The sequence below is a fragment of the Lucilia sericata genome, unplaced genomic scaffold (assembly GCF_015586225.1).
Source record: "Lucilia sericata isolate MDLA Ls3-8-SP2 unplaced genomic scaffold, ASM1558622v1 Contig000072F_arrow, whole genome shotgun sequence".
Lineage (NCBI taxonomy): Eukaryota > Metazoa > Arthropoda > Insecta > Diptera > Calliphoridae > Lucilia > Lucilia sericata.
In genome coordinates this window covers 787,148-804,479 of record NW_023994106.1, presented here as the reverse complement: position 1 = coordinate 804,479, position 17,332 = coordinate 787,148, and the positions used below count along the sequence as shown (strand labels likewise).

Genomic DNA, 17,332 nt, shown 5'->3' with positions numbered 1-17,332 from the left:
AGTAATATCACCCTGATGTTTATAGAAAAGCATATTCGGCATAGCCGAATATAGCACTCTTACTTTTTTTTTTTTTTTGATATTTCAGCTTGTAAGTTAGTAGAGTCATCTTAAGTCCAAAAACTTTTTAAATTCTCTTATTTAGTACTTTATAATGTATAAAATAGCGGAAAAATACTTAAAAATTCGGGATTTTAAAATCCCGAAATTTCCCGGGATTACATTTTTTAAAATCCCGGTTTTCGGTACTTTCAAATCCCGAAAATCCCGGGATTTTCGGGAATTCCCGTTTGGCATCCCTAACCTGCATATAAGCGGTATACCTATCCATTTATTGCGGTGTATCATGTACCGGCATGACCAACTAAACTTTACTTATATTTTTTACAGACTTTTTTTATTACTTACTGACACTGAATTAATTCGTTAATCCATCATTTAAATCTTCCAAATCAATCAAAACTAATAATTATGTACCACAAATTAGTATATCTTTTAACTACAACATTTTGTCGTTAAGTAGTAAAAATTTTTACTTAACAATAATTGTCGTTATGTGGTATGTATTCTGAATTTTATTTCACCGATTTTTTTTCGTTAAACATAAACGAAAAGTATCGGCAATGTAACGACCAATAAAAAGTTCACGTTAATAATTTTATACTTTACCAAAGTATATTAATAAAGTAGCGACATCACTTGTTGTACAACAACATCTACAACAACCACATGTATTTTGATTTTGGAATAATTTAAGATTGTGTCAAAATAAAATTTCCTTGAACAACAATGTGAACAAAACATAAATAAAAAATATTACTTTTAAGTTAAAAATATTAACGATTTAATTATATTATTATATATTATACTTTAAAACCACTACTTTAAAACCACTTTTAATTCACTTTTTCAACTTTTCACAAATTTTAACAAATAGCAAAACACAATTTAAAAATGGCGACGTAAACAATGTTAACAATTTTCAAAACAAACTTTGACAATTTGCTTCATTTATCTAGTTTAAAAAAAATAGTCAGCTGTTCAAGTGATGCTGTTTCTGCGGGAATGTCCTTCAATTTAATTATTTTGAAAAGTTGCGGCTAAATCCCATCCAAAATAATGCTAGAAAAAATGCTAAATTGATTTTAAAATGCCAAAAAAAATGCTAAAATTTTTTAAGTGTTTTTATGAACAATTCATATTAATTTGTAACTGAAATTCATTGTAATTTATAACAAGTAAGAAAGTATATTCTGCCGTGGTTGACCATATGAGTATAAAATTAGATTTATTTTTCGTAATAAAGCATTTATGTTGAATTGAACCTTGGTTCCGATATATTTAAACTAATTTTCTGAGAAAGGCTTTTGTAAATTTTTGTAAATTTAGCAATATGTAATGTCTCTAACTTTAAAATTTTTTTGAATGCAAAAATTACATTAAAACTCTATTAATTACACTAGTTGCTCATGGTATAAAACCTATATGTGTTTTCGGAAGGAAAAGTATAATATTTCTAGTTTTACTTTTTTTTATATAAACAATTTTATTTGTCTTCCTCAAAACACTTTAAAAATAGTTTTCATGTCACAAAAATATTGAAAATTCAGTTGAAATAATTTTAAATCTCGGTGAATAGATGTCAGGTTTATAACTCATACTTCCAAGATTTTTTCGGAAAAATATATATGAGAATGTATGAAATGAATTGAGAGATATATTCAAATCCGTAAGTTTGTAATTCTGGAATAAATTGTCAATAATATTTTCGAAATTTATGTATTTTTTTAATTAAAAAAAAAAACTTGACAACAAAATTACTAAAAATTTGGTAAAAATAAAAAGAACGGAAAGTAGGATGAGAAAGTCTTAATTATATATTATTGATTTTTTTCAATACTTATTTTCAATAAATTAACAAGAACTCCTGAAGGATGATAAAAATTAAAACCTCTTTATTTCGTATACATAGCCTTTTCAAATTTATATGTTTCATTCCATGAGCAAACAAAAAGTATTAGTTTGTAAAATAGCGTACTGAACGTATTTGTAAAAATATATGAAATCTCTTGAATTATTTCTATCACCTCGAATTTAAAAAAGCATTGGGTTCCAGTAAAATATTTTAGAATACAACATTTTAAAGTATTCACTTGTATTGGCGTAATTTTAAGTTATTTATCTTCATGAATCTTTTTGCATTATTTTGAATTACAGTGTAAATTATTACATTTCTCATATTTCTTGTTGCTTGTGTTTGGGTAGACATTTAATTCTGATTTTTTCCGGTTAAACCTATTTCCAATATAAATCTTTTTTGCAAAAATTTGTCTTTTTTTGTTTATATACTAAAATTGCAAAAAAAGCTAAAAATGCTAAATAAAATGCCAAATGTTAAATTAAAATTTTACAGCTAAATCAAAATAAAAAATGCTAAATCTAGCTGCAAAAATGCTAAAATGGTCACACTGTGCAAAATATAAAAAGAAAACAGCAACAGAGAACTTCTCTGAGAGAAGTTAAACGTTTCTGCACTCTCCTCTCTTTTTTCAATAAGCCGTGTTGTTTACTTTTTTGTTTTGTTTCTTGCTTTGTTTGTTTGTTTTTAATTTCAAGAATACGTACTTGTGACTATTGTTTCTATGTATTAGTAACAATTTTAAACGCTTATAGCTCCTAAAATTCTGAACCGATCTCATTAATATATATATTGTGCACATCTGCGAACAAATACCTTTAAAATGATATATTTTTTGCCAAGATCAGATGTATACTGTAAGAGTAAAAGGGGTCACAAAAAATCGTCTTGCCTATTAATAGATATGAAAATTAATGAAAACTTAAATTTAAAACAAAAAATGTATTTTAAAGTCTCCATAATTTTTACTAATCAATATATCAAACATTTTAATGTTTATTTTTATAAAAATTCTATTAATTTTTTTTTCATCAGCTGTTTACACTTTTTAATTTTTTGCTCAAGTTTAAACCAGCTCCATTGGGCGCTTAATTGAGTACTCAAAAAGAACTTTCGAGGATTAATTTTAATTCAATAGCTAATCTTTAACCTAAAGATTGGCCCTAAGGAAACTTTAAAAGAGAATTAAGAAAAAGTTTCTCAACTAAAGTTTCCGTGTGTGGACCGGCACTAAGGAAACTTTAAAAGAGAATTAAGAAAAAGATTCTCTATAAAGGTTTACCAGTGTGGACCGCCACTTAGTGGTAGCCAGTAGTGTTCTTCTAACGAAACTCTTTTTCTCGAGTAGATTTGCAAAAACCTTCCGCGGCAAATCGATTTTCTAAAACCTTTTAGGATGAAATTTACTGGAATATATTAAAGTTTGAACCTACCAAAATCGAACAATTTTTAATCGTTAATATATACAAAACTAATTGACCTATTTAAATAAAATTGTTGATTTGCTGTTCATGCAGTTTTTTAGAAAATGACTTCATAGATTAAACAAAAGAGGTTGATTTTGCATGGGACATTTGTGGCTGCCAAATTCCGCTTAGATAACATATTGGCATTCATATTTCCTTTAAGAATCCTCTGATAATTGGTTTATCGGAGGTAATAATGGTTAATTTGAGGGATTATTTTCCTTTAGCAAAAAGTCGAATTTTTTGTTTATTTTAACTCATTTCACTTCAAAGATAATTTGTGTCTCTGGAATAATGACAAATGGATAGGTCTGGAAAAAATAACGGACTCGTAGTATGAAATCGTATAAGTGGTAACATCCAATTTTCAAAGCATTCTTCTCCATGAATTTCGCCATTGATTTTACCACTTGTAAAATTAAATCTTGATTTTAGAATACAATAACAAATTGCTGGCTTAACAAGGTCCTTTATTGGAAATTTGGTCTTTCTTTTCAATTTACAATAATGTGGACAAATATTTTTTAATAATTTTCTTATTATGGAATATGATACTTTAACGTTTTTTGGTATCAAACGTATAGAGAAGCACCTTAATTTTTATCATGTCCGTGCAAAATAAATTTTATCCGAATAAGCTCTGAAGCCAATTTTTCAAAACCAAATTAACAGTTAAAAATCTATTTATTGGAATAAAAATTAAATCAAAAATTTTATTTTGATTGGACAATTAGTTTTGTAGATGTCATCGATTAAAAATTGTTCGATTTTGGTGGGTTCAACCTTTATAGTTTAACCTACATACATATCGTCATTGAAATGCAAAAGGGCGTAACAACCCAAAAATTAAACTAAATTTGGAAGACGGCTAAACCGCCGAACTTATCCTCGCATTTTCTTCGTGGAAATGTCGTAGATCAAACAATGACACTTGATTATATGAAATATTCCGATTTTGTATTAATAAATTTAACATAACCGCTTTTCGCATTTTAGTGTGTGGAGAAAAATTCTTTTTTCATTAATTTACTTTATGGACAATATTATAAAATTCATGAAATATTAATTTGAACTCGTTTAATTTAAATATTCGTTGTGAAATTTATTATTTAAACTCATGAGAAAAAAAGAAATATTTCCGATAAAGTAAACAATTTATTTCGCTCGAATTAATTTCTCTCGAGATAGAAATCAGTTTGAAACGCTCTTACTCTGCCATAAATAAAAAATATTGTACGTCAAACAAGAATGTTGTTGGCAATATTTCACGCCATATACACTAGTGGCCGAAAATAAAGCAACTAATGCAAGGTTTTCAACCGTTTCGAAACGGTGAGAAAATAGCCTTATCGGTATTTTGACTTATTTCTGTATTGGTATTTTAGCGTTATTGTTATTTTGGCTTAATTCGGTAATGTTGTCTCAGCGTTATCGTTATTTTGACTTATTTCATTATTGGTGTTTTGGCTTATTTCGGTATCGCTATTTTAACGGTGACGGTAGTGTACTAAAATGACATTTTAGTGGTAATTTCAATATGATTAAAATAATTATAAAGTAAGAGTGTTATATTCGGCTATGCAGAATATATAGGACCACTACTAGAACCAGTTATGAGCGTCTAGGTCATTTTCTGAAGAGGATCTCATATTGGTTTACGCATTACGCGTCGCTTCTAAAAATCCATAAAATTTGGTAGACATATCTTCGTTTCTGCCAAACTTGTTATATTTTATACTTTAAATCGTTTTTAAGGAGACCTTATACCACTGTAATGAAAGTTTTTAATGAATTTTCGGCATAAAAAAGACTGTAAATGTGAAGGACATGTTTGAATGTTTAAATGGTCGTTATGCTCCGTCAAGTAGGTACCTATTCGATAGCTTTATACAGTCCCGTTGTGGAACCATTTTTAAAAAACTATACTGCCATTCTTATTTTTCGTAGCAGGGTGGCTTATTTTTCGAAAATGAAGTATCTGAGGATGTTGGAAGAATGACAAATCTGAATAACAGAGTTAAAGTTGTAACGTTTTTGTAACAGAGATAGAGAGTTTTTTTTATTTTACTGGATATTTTTTCTCCATAAAAAGATGTCTAACATATGTTCACAACAAATTTGAAAATGTAAACAAAAAAACGAAACAAAAATTTGGGTAGGGTCGATTATGAACCGATGCTCATAAAATTTGGTAGAATGGTTTTTGTTACCATAAAACATATTTATATCAAATTTCATCGTGGTATTTTTAAGTCAGCAATGAGTTTAAGAAATTTTCTGAGGGGTTATTTCTATTTACGATGAATTTCATCGCTGTACTTGTCAGTAATGAACGTAAAAGTCATTTTCTGAAGGGGTCTTATATGGGTGGTTGGGTCAATTATGAATTAAAAAAATGTTTATGAAGAAGTTGCTTAAGGTTTTTACAATTCAAATCTAGTATGAATTTCTTTCTGTGTATTTAAATCATATTTAACAAAAAAAAAAGGAAATTTATTATTTATTAGTTAGTAATATACAATATTTAAAACAAAAAACAAAATATCTTCAACGAGGAAACAGCGGTTCCACATAAATGCAATATAAGCTGCTTTAGTTTCGTATATACATACACTGGCGAGCATAAGTGCATGTTTGCACTTCTTATGAAATAAAAATAAAACTAAACAAGTTAGAGTGCTATATTCGGCTTTGCGGAATCTTAAATACCCTCCACCTCAAACTGGTTTCAAATTTTATGGACTGATTCTAATTTACCTTAACATTTTACACTTACTTTCATTACGCCTTACAATATGCAATTAAAAAACAAAACTACCACTTAACAGACTGTTACAGAGCGTACTAAGTTTAACAACATTTCTATGTGTGAGAAAAATGTATTGTACGGGAGGTACAATAGATTTTCAACGTTTTTGATCCTATGAAAAAAAATGGCTTTAAATTTTTATTGTTGAACCTAATTTCGACACTTAAATTGATTTTTAAAAAAATGTTAATTGAGTGTCAAAATTTAATGTAATAAAAAAAAGATTTCGTTTGGCACAGCAAAAGTGATAATATTTTCCACCATAAGAAAATTTTATTTTACCATAGAACTTTGCTGCCGTTTGGCACACAGTCTTTATGACAAAAAAAAAGATAAACCGACCAGGAATCGAACCGGTTGTTTGTTAATTTTCTGTTCCATCCACTACACCACCATTATTTTGTCCTTCGTTGACTATATTTTTTCATACAAAAATTCCATGTTATTTTCTGTTTGTGTAAAAAAATTGCTTCTGAATAACTTTTATCAACACTGATGTTGCTGAATAGCATAAAAAATTAAACAGTTACACTTTCTCAATGTGCACATTTTATTTGATCTTGGGTTAGCAACAATTTTTTACACAAACAGGAAAGTAAATTTCTATGTGAATTAGTTGCAAACAATTACGATGCTAGTTTATAGTGCAGTCGGTATGGCGTAGAATTAACAACTGGAGGTTTTAAGTTCGAATCCTGTTCGTTTTTGACAGTTTTTATTTTAATTTTTGCGAAAAATAATCAATTTTTTAATTCCTACAAGAAATTGTGGACTGATTTCGATTTTCAACACAGTGGATTCCCAAACTATAAGTCTGACAAAAATCTACAATATAATCAGACATGCTTTCGAGAGGTTTCCTATTTAAAATCAGCAAAATCCGTCCATAAACAAGGAGATATAAGCAAAAATCCGAGACAACCTCTGAAAATTTCTTAGGTAGGTTGGTAGGTAGGTAGGTTAGTTAAATGTTATTGTATCTCTTCAAAATCAACAATATAATCAGACATGCTTTCGAGAGGTTTCCTATTTAAAATCAGCAAAATCCGTCCATAAACTAGGAGATATAAGCAAAAATCCGAGACAACCTCTGAAAATTTCTTAGGTAGGTTGGTAGGTAGGTAGGTTAGTTAAATGTTATTGTATCTCTTCAAAATTCGGCATAATTTTATACCAAATGATACTGGCAATTTTCGTAATGATCGGGATTCATTTAACCCTAGCCCCTATACAAAGTCACCTATAAACGCTAATATCAGACGTACATCCCTATACCAAAATTTATAAGAATAGGCCCATATTAACCCCCTGCCCCTAGCCCCTCTTTTAGAAAATCTCTTTTTTTGTCATGAAATTGTTAAAATATTTCTGAGTTATGGTAAAAATAAAAATTAAAGCTTTATAATTAAAAAATATTCCACCTTATTAACATAATCACTGGTGTAGGGTATCATATGGTCGGCCATGCCCGACTATACATTCTTGTTTCAGTTTAAGTAGATCAAGGACGAAGCCAATTGAAAATGGTTAAAATCGGTCCATTATTTCGCCTTAAAGATTTTAAGAGAGAAATTTATTAAATTTAGATAAATTAATTCTTATTAAAATAAACAAATTACGAATTTGATTCCCATGTAGGCTTACCAGATTTAAAATTAACAAAAAACGTACATCGTACTTAAAAAAACAGTACAATTGTTTATTTTCGTTCTTCGTTCTTCCAACATCCTCAGATACACTTCATTTTCGAAAAATTAGCGACCCTGTTACGAAAAATAAGAATGGCAGTATAGTTTTTTAAAAATGGTTCCACAGCGGTACTGGATAAAGCTATCGAATAGGTACCTACATTACTGACCATTTAAACATTCAAACATATCCTTCACATTTGCAGTCTTTTTTATGCCGAAAATTCATTAAAAACTTTCTTTACAGTGATATATTAATCAAAATTTAATAACCTTAAACCATTTTGAATAAATGCACTATTTGATGCATGACAAAGGCATCGAAACCTCTTATAGTCGATTTTGCCATTTTGAGCTTAGTAAATCCACTTTCAAACTATCTTTGAAGTCCTTACCTCACACTCATTGTCGACATTTTAAATTTTTCGATACAAATTGGGACTCATCTGACCAACTATGTAAATTTGAGCTAAAAAATACAAAATTAAATACTAAAATCGGAAGAAACTTTCCGCGCTTTTGAATAAGTTGGTGGAAGATTCAAGGTATGGGTCAGTTGACTCTTCGTATGTGTTCAATTTTTAACGTTAGGTGTGGGGAACCTAGGGGAAATTTATTCAAAAAGGTCTAGTGAACTCTACGTGAGCATATTACTGTCAAACCTAAAGATCAGTGCTTTAAAAATGGACTTGGGCAACTTTATATCTCGGCAAGATAATAAGCTTAAGTACTTGATAAAGTTAAAAAATAATATTAATGTAGGAAAAAACACCGGAAAATTGGAATATCCTGCTCAGAGCACCGTCCTAAATCCAATAGATTAATTTTGGACATCAATTGATTAAAAAATTGCGATGAAATCTATATATATAAAAATGAAAGTGTGTTTGTAAGCATGTATGTTTGTTTGTTTGTGCTTTATAGACTGCTAAACGGCTGGACCGATTTTCCTGAAATTTTCACAGTTTCTTTCTGTATGTCTGGAGGAACTATAGGCTACTTTTTATGTGGAAATTTCATGTGGGCGACGTGCCACGCCCATATTAAGAAAATATTAAATTAGTATATCTGAGATAATATAATAGTTAGAGTCTTCAAATTTTGTAGGAGCAACTTTAGTATCAATATAATTATTTAAGACAAAAAGTGGGCGGATTAGCATTAGGGGGCGTGGCATCTCCCATATAAATTAAATACAAAAATTCGTTTATCTTGGAAACTTATCTCTGGAAACTATTATAGTTAGAATATTAAAAATTTGCACGAGTAACTTTAACATCCATGTAAACATTTTGGGAAATAAATTGGCGGACTACCCATGAGGGAAGCAGCACCTCCCATATTAATAAAATACTAAAATTGGTTTATCTGGGAAACTAATAGAACTAAATTCTTCAAATTTTGCACTAAGAACTTAAATATTCATCTGAACATTTTGGAGAAAAAAGAACGGACTTTCGTCATGGGGGGCTTGGAGCCCCCATATAAATTAAATAGGAAAATTATTATATCTGAGAAACTATTAGAGCTAGAATCTTCAAATTTTAATTGAAGTACTTTGACATTCATGTGAACATTCAGAGAATAACGGGCGGACTTTCAATGGGGGGCTTGGCACCTCACATATGAATTAAATACAAAATTTCGCTTATCTCGGAAACTAATAGAACAAGATTCTTCAAATATTGCAAAAAGAACTTTATTATACATATGAACATTTTGAAGAAAAAAGGGCGGACTTTCATCTGGGGGCTGTGAGTTCCCATATGAATTAAATAGAAAAATTCGTATATCTGAGAAACTATTAGAGCTAGAATCTTCAAATTCTACATGAAGATCTTTGACATTAATGTGAACATTTAGAGAATAACGGGCGGACTTTCAATGGGGTCTTGGCACCCCCTATATGAATTAAATACAAAATTTCGTATATCTGGGAAAATATTAGATTTTGTTTTTAATTTGTCATCGATTACATTAAAATCTTAATTAACGTTCGGAAAAAATGCATCTCTGGAAATCATTACAGTTAGAAACTTCAATATTATTAAGAAGATTTTTTATTCATATTGTTTTTAGGGCAGCAAATGATTCCTTTTGAAAATAACCATATCGGGAAAAACAAGGAGAAGGGAAGGCGATTGGCAATAATAATGGTAAAAAAAATGACAAAAAGGCTTAAGTAGATCCAAATATTCTAATCAGAACCAAAATAGATTCAAAATTTTGATATACAAGAAATTTTAACAATGATATATTATTTTGTCCGACAAAAAAGTGAATTTACTTTAATTTTAAATTTTATACGGAAACATTTTAAGTACAATAATTTTTTATTGTTATTTTTGTAGCATTGTATATTAACTAAATGAATTTAAATAAATTTTCATTATTTAATAATCATTTAACGGATTTTTCGCTGAAAGAATATAGCATGAGTAATTTTGCACTTTATTTTGTCCGATAGTGTATGTATAGGATTCGGTATATCCAAATTTTGAATCGCATGTTTCAACTTTTTTGACAGTAATTACATCTAAATGAGTTCTGGCAACACTGGCTGCTGCTATTATTGAGAATGTGAGAATATTTTGTTAATTTAAATTTTCTCTGTTTGCTTCCCACGTGTACGTGAGGAGGTGGTGGGGCGTTGTATACTTCTGATGTTTTCTTAAAATGCATGTGCGAGTGTGTGAGAAATGTGCTTATAAGCACGAGTATGTGTTTATTGTTGGAATTTGACTTTTGCATGCATATAAACGGAGTTGGGGGTAGTGTATTAAACATTGCACTATAGCGCTCAATTAACACCATGTTCTTGTACCCCGTTCAGACGATGTAATTATTCGCCATTCACGCTCTAATTCGTCATTCAGCCTCAATTACAAACAGAATTACATGATTGGCCATACAAAATTTCTGCTGCGAATTATTCAGGCTGTACGTAATTCAGTTTGAATTACTTACGAATTACGAATGAGTGTCATCTCTAATTTTTTATTGGGTATTTACCATAATCAGCTGTTTGTCGTAGAAACGACACATTGTAATTCAGAGGCGCTTTTCATCACAAGGTATACAGAGGTGTCACGACCAAAAAAAAATATTTCTCTCTCTTTCGCACAGAACGATTTCACTAATTTTTTTAGCCGTGTTCTATATACCTCTTCTCACCAAACAATTTCAAAATCAAACAAAAGCTGATTTTAAACTTTTTGAAATGTCAAAAGTAACACCTCTGTATACTTTGTGGTTTTCATGACACATTGGTAATTCGTTCGCATAATCATTTTGAGGTACACCCAATTCTACAACAAATACAACTAAGCAAAAACAACATGTATTATTTTTTTTGCAAAAATATGTTCTAAATGATAGAATAAATAGCATTAGGATGTCTCGTGGACCACTTTTTAGGAGGAATACCTCTAAAACGATGCGTTTCAATGTACTAAATACGAGAAAAATAAAAAAAAACATTTTTTTTTGAAAAGGTCCTCAGTTTCTTATCTGCGATTGGAAATCTTGATCTCAGCACAATATGTTCAAAAAAATTTTTCTGCTATCTTTTCGAATTGGGTGTCAAAAATTCCGTATCGTGGGAAAAATAATTTAAATGTTTGTTATTGTATTTCTGGTCCGCAAAACGACTTTTATTTAAAAAAAAATTAAAAATTCTAAAATGGACTAAACCAAATGCCAAAAAACGAAAAATCATTTTGTAGACCAAAAATATTCTACAAAAATTTTAAAATTATTTTTCCCGTAATCAGCTCAAAATTACAGAATTTTTGAGACCAATTTCGAAAATATTTTATTTTTCAAAAATTATACTGAGGTCAGGATTTTCAATCGCTGGTAGGGAACTGAGGTCTATTAAAAAAAAAAGATTTTTTATTTTTCTCGTGTTCAGTACATTAATACGTATGAAATTCTTAAAAAGGTTGTTCCTCGCGACAATGTACTGTGCATTTACTATGGCCCGTGTGTAGTCCTGTTAAAGTATTGAGTAGTGGGTATCGAGTATTTGCCCTATATTTTGGATACTCAATACTAAAAAGTAGTTACTCAATACTTTCAGACTTGTATATGGATTTAACTTATTTAAATTTAACGGCTATGATGTGAAAAATACAGCTCTACAACTAATACAGATCATATCATTATTAGAAATGCAACTCTTAGCAATATCAAAACAATGTAAAAATAATTTAAAAACTCCAATAATAGTTAAAAAGTTACAAATATTTATTGACGCAATCTAAAAAAAAAAAAAATAAAATATCTCAAAAGAGGTGTGATGTCTAGTCTAACTTTACTTAAAAAAAGGAAAAATTCCTCGTTTTTAATTTAAAATAAAACCGTAAAAGTATCGAGTAGTATTGAGTACCCAAACGAAAAGTATTGAATAGTATTGAGTAATCAAAAGTAGTAGAATATTACAGCACTACCCGTGTGTTTTGTAGAGCCATAAACTTTGATTTATTAAAGCAGCGACCGTTTCGAATTAATGAACAAATTATGGGATAAAATTCATAGGTTCTACCGATGTGGAGATAAGGTGGTGTGTCATAATGTTCATAGACGACGTGACGCAACAAACACGGACGTCCACGGACGTTATGACACTTTCATAAGTGTCATAAAGTCCATGGATTACAAATAGTCCATTTATCATGAAAAGGCTTAATATAGCGAAGCCTTTGATACGCACAATCTAAGAACAGTGACATGGGTCTAAACAGGGCATTGTTTAATTAGGAGTTTGTTATTAATGGGTACTGTAATATACCTGCCTATTACAGGTTATGTGAAGATAAAGAGGAATTATTGTATAAATTAAATCATTCCACTTTTTCACTGTTAAAAATTTCGTTTTAACCGAACACAATTTTTAATTTAAATAAAAAGCTTTGACATTTAGGAAACGGAAAATAGTTTTAAGATAACTAAATAAACTTACAACTTACAGCTAGAAAATAGAAAAAATTTAACAAAAAAAAATCAGCGACTTATTGACTTCACCTGTTAATTATTACATCTTGCATGAGTGTGTATAATACAAAAAGAAGTTTTTAACAAATTAAAACAAATAGCTGATTATGATAAATATCCGATAATAATTGGAGATGACACTCATTCGTTCGTAATTCGCAAATAACGTTTGACAGATTTCGCACTGTCAATATACCTAGACTGAAATTTTAGTGCACTAGCCCCAACTCTGTACCTGCATGCATACACACATTCATACATATACATTTTGTATTTTGCAGCTCAACTAAGATGTTTAATGTACGACGAGTACAATTATGACGATGACTATGACAACAACGACTGTGTTTATAATATTGTTCGGGTTTTCATTGCTAGTTAGTTTTGTTGCTGCTGTTGCTGATTTTGTTTAATTTGAAATAGTTTGTGTGTGTTCGTTGTCACCGATTGCTGCAAAATCTTACTCGTCTAAACTATCTATATTTCTTTCTAACTATGTATCTATGGATGTGAATATCTCCATTACGTCGAGTTACGTCGAATGTTGCATACAGTTTGGCAAACAGTATCGTGTCGGTAGTAGTCGCGAGCGCTTGATTTTCAGACGGATCTATATAGCGGCGCTGTGTTTAATTTTTGTATGCACAGTGACGACAAGTGTTCGGTGTTCCATCCTAGAATAGTGTAATAACAGTTTGTTTTGTTATTATTATTTTTAATAAAAAAAAAAAAAAAAAAACGAAAAGAAAAAGTTTAAAAATTAAAACAAATAATTCTTATAAAAAAGAAATTATTTTATTTAAGAAAGTGTAAAAATAATGTTAATCCAGAGTTGTTGTTATAAAGTCTATTTTTGCATTTATTGCATTGTGAGAATTTTTTAAAATTATAAAACGAGGCCTAATTGCGAGCATTTTCTGTAAAAGTCTATGTCGATGTTTACCACCCACTCTGCCAACACCACCCTCTCCTATTTCTCGGTAGAGTCAGTTAAGTTTTGTGTCAGTGTATGTGTGCGTGAGAGATTTTTTAAGTTGCATTGTTTGTTTTCTAGTTAAAATTCGTATTGTGGACTTGTTGTAAGTGCATATTCTGGTTACAATTGTTGTGCTTGTTGTTGAAACTGATTAAAGCTTAAATTAAAAATGGGACAGCAGCTATTTGTCTATTTATGCATAAACTAAATAATTGTCTATTTCGTCGGGTTTTATCAATTAATTATTGATTTCATTTACATAGAACGGTCGTTTGATTTTTTTATTATTCTTTCAATTTCTTTTAAAATGCGCGGATAATTTTTTGTTCTTTATGATTTTAATATACACGAATGAATTTCACAAAATTTTTTTTCGCTAGGAATTATTGGTGATCAAAGTAAAATCGTTATAAACAAAGAAAAATGTTATAAACTTAAAAGTAATTTGACAATATAAAATAAGAAAAAATTCTTCACTGGAAGGGTTTTTGGCAAATTTTCTCCAAAATATTAAAATTTATGTTGAACCATGATATAAAGAGAAAAAGACAGTCTCATTCTCTCATTTTGTAGCCATATTAACATTCTGACAACGGTGTACTCAATACAAGGTGACATCACTAGCCCAGCTGATCATTGTTTACAAGTTTTTATACATAGATTTGTATACAGTAGAGTGTCCCGAGCAGTGTTGCCAACTCTTGGAGACCAAAAATTACTAAAATCATCTCAAAAAATAGCTAAGAAATTACAAAAAGGCTAAAAACAATGGTTGAACCAGTTTTTTAACAGAAGCACATCATTTAACAAAAAAAAATTAAAAAAGTGATGTATGTATTTGGCAACATTGGAATGTTATAATAGTCTCAGAAAGAATTACTAAGATTGTATAAACAGGTTCTCAAAAAACTACTGAATAATCCTCTGAAATATATACAATTCAGTTATTGACAATTTCCGTGTTTCCTTCTTACAAGGATGAGGTTTTAAGAGTAGCACTACTTCATGACAGCAAAAAAATGTTACAGCGTAAATCTTCTCCAAAAGATCTATATTGGTAAGAAATATGAGCGATCACAAATCGAGAATATTTTGTCAATAAGTTTGGTTTAATACGAAGTTATTGAGAATTTGTTTTTTGATTTTTCCTAGTTAAAAATGATTTTTTCAGAAATATGAGGGATCACAAATCAAGCATATTTTCGCAATGAAAGTAATTAAAATTGTTTTCTTTTGAAAAATTTATGTCACTTTTGTGGCTAAGTGCTTTTAAAAAATCGAGCTTGATCATCTTAGAATTTTATAAAACTATTGGTAAGAAATATGAGCGATCACAAATCGAGAATATTTTGTCAATAAGTTTGGTTTAATACGAAGTTATTGAGAATTTGTTTTTTGATTTTTCCTAGTTAAAAATGATTTTTTCAGAAATATGAGGGATCAGAAATCAAGCATATTTTCGTAATGAAAGTAATTAAAATTGTTTTCTTTTGAAAAATTTATGTCATTTTTGGGCTAAGTGCTTTTAAAAATCGAGCTTGATCATCTTAGAGTTTTATAAAACTTGGTTAAATTTATGGGATTTAGCATGTATTTCGCTGAAATTTTAAATGGCGAAATGAAAATAAATGACAAAATTATTTTTTTTTATGGCTAAAAGAGATTGAAATGTGCTAAATTTAGCCATGTAATGGCAATACTGGTCCCGAAGAACAGTCTTTTTAAGAATCTCATATAGAAATATTAATGTACTGAACGCGAGAAAAATCAAAAATATTTTTTTTTTTTGGAATGGTCCTTAGTTCCCTGCCAGATATTGAAAATCCAGACCTTAGTATAATTTGAGAAAAAAATCTATTTTTTTTTTTTGAAAATTACTTAATTTTATGCTGATTACGTGAAAAATATTTTTATAGTAGTTTTCGTCCACAAAACGTTTTTTAGTGGGTTGGAGATGCATATTATTTTCGAAATAGGTGTCAAAACAGTCGTAATTTTTAGCTAATACAAAAAAATATTTAAAAAAAGTTTGGAATTTGGTTTGGTCTATTTCAGAATTTTAAATGAATTTTAAATTAAATTTGTGCTGATGTTTGCAACGCATTGAATCAGAAATTTAATACACATTTAAGATATACTCATAACTGGTGTAGGGTATTATATTGACGGCCATGCCCTTATTTGTTTAGATTATTTTGCAATTAATATGGCCCCTATAATGCACAAAAAATACACCAAAAATTTAAATTTTTAACAAATCGAACGAGCTACCACATTTATTTTGAAAATCCATTTTTTTTATTTTTCATTCAAAATATAAAAACACAGATCAGACATTTGAATTAACAGTTAAGCTTACTGGCATCCACTGTTTATGGACTTGTAGTTGGATTTTACTCATAACTAAACATACGTTTATACTACATTAAAAAATAGTACGGTTCCTTAACAAAATACTGTTTAACACACAAGGTTGGCAATCGTTATCGCTAAGCTTTCGCTACGACTAAAATACCAATAAAGAAATAAGTCTAAATACCGTTACGCTAAAATACCGAAAATACCAGAAAAAAACGTTTTTAGCACATACAGTTACCGCTAAAATATTGTTACCGAAATCTGTCAAAATACCGATAACGCTAAAATACCAAAAACCGAAATAACACAAAGATACCGTTACCGAAATAAGCCAAAATACCGATACCGCTATCTTTTACCATTTCGAAACGGTTACCGACCTTGGTAAAACATATCCAAATTCAGAAAATTGTGGAAAAATAAAACCACTTTTCTTAGAGAATTTCTAAAAGATTTCTCAAGGTTATAAAAATATCATATCGCACATCCAGTACAAAAGTGACTCAACTTAAATCAGCTATAAACTCTAGATTTTTTGAAAATTTAAAAAACAGATTCTTGTTGCATACGAGGTATTTTCTACTTTAGATTATTTTGTACCACAGTGTAATAGGTTTATTTCACAAAATTGCATTTATGACAAGATTTTAATCTTTAAAAGATATCTGAACTTTCGAATATACATACATATGTATCTCCTATAATATCTGCAGGGGAGTAGTTTTGGGATTACATAAAAAACTTCATATTCTGGTGCTTTTAAATAAATTTAAAACGTTGGGTAAAGAATAAAAATTGAGAATGAAAATATTTTTATTTATACATTTGGTGACAAAGTAATATGATCTGTCAAAATTTTGTGTAGACGGACGGATGGGATCGTCTAAACTAAATATGTAATGAAACCATCACACATTGAGTGAAAATACGGATGGAAAATTTAACAGTCGTATGGCTCTCTTCATTTTTTGAAATGATTCAAAAAACAAGCAGTCGAATTTTTTATATAAACACATACAAAAAAAGTGAAACAGCAGTTTCCATCTCACTTTTAAGAGTTGGATAAAGTTTCTATGCGGGAAAAAATAAATTTCTTTTTCGGAAATCCCAAGAAAAAATTAT

The 17,332-nt window shown here is 29.4% G+C and overlaps 1 protein-coding gene across 10 annotated transcripts in view; it reads left to right on the top strand.

The window, feature by feature from the left end:
• The first annotated feature begins 13,276 nt into the window (after nt 1-13,276).
• The window catches only part of LOC119616445 (RNA-binding protein Musashi homolog Rbp6-like), a 328,977-nt gene continuing 324,921 nt past the window's right edge, over nt 13,277-17,332 (top strand). For 2 of the 10 annotated variants that reach the window (XM_037972788.1, XM_037972782.1), the window contains exon 1: nt 13,285-13,560. Coding sequence is in view for 2 of the 10 variants with exons in the window: in XM_037972789.1 (XP_037828717.1) it covers nt 13,517-13,560 (44 nt within the window). In the remaining 8 variants the exon portion in view is untranslated. Of the gene's footprint in view, nt 13,956-14,232; nt 14,910-17,332 lie in introns of all 10 variants that reach the window. The other 8 variants (XM_037972790.1, XM_037972786.1, XM_037972784.1 and 5 more) reach the window with 8 other exon arrangements.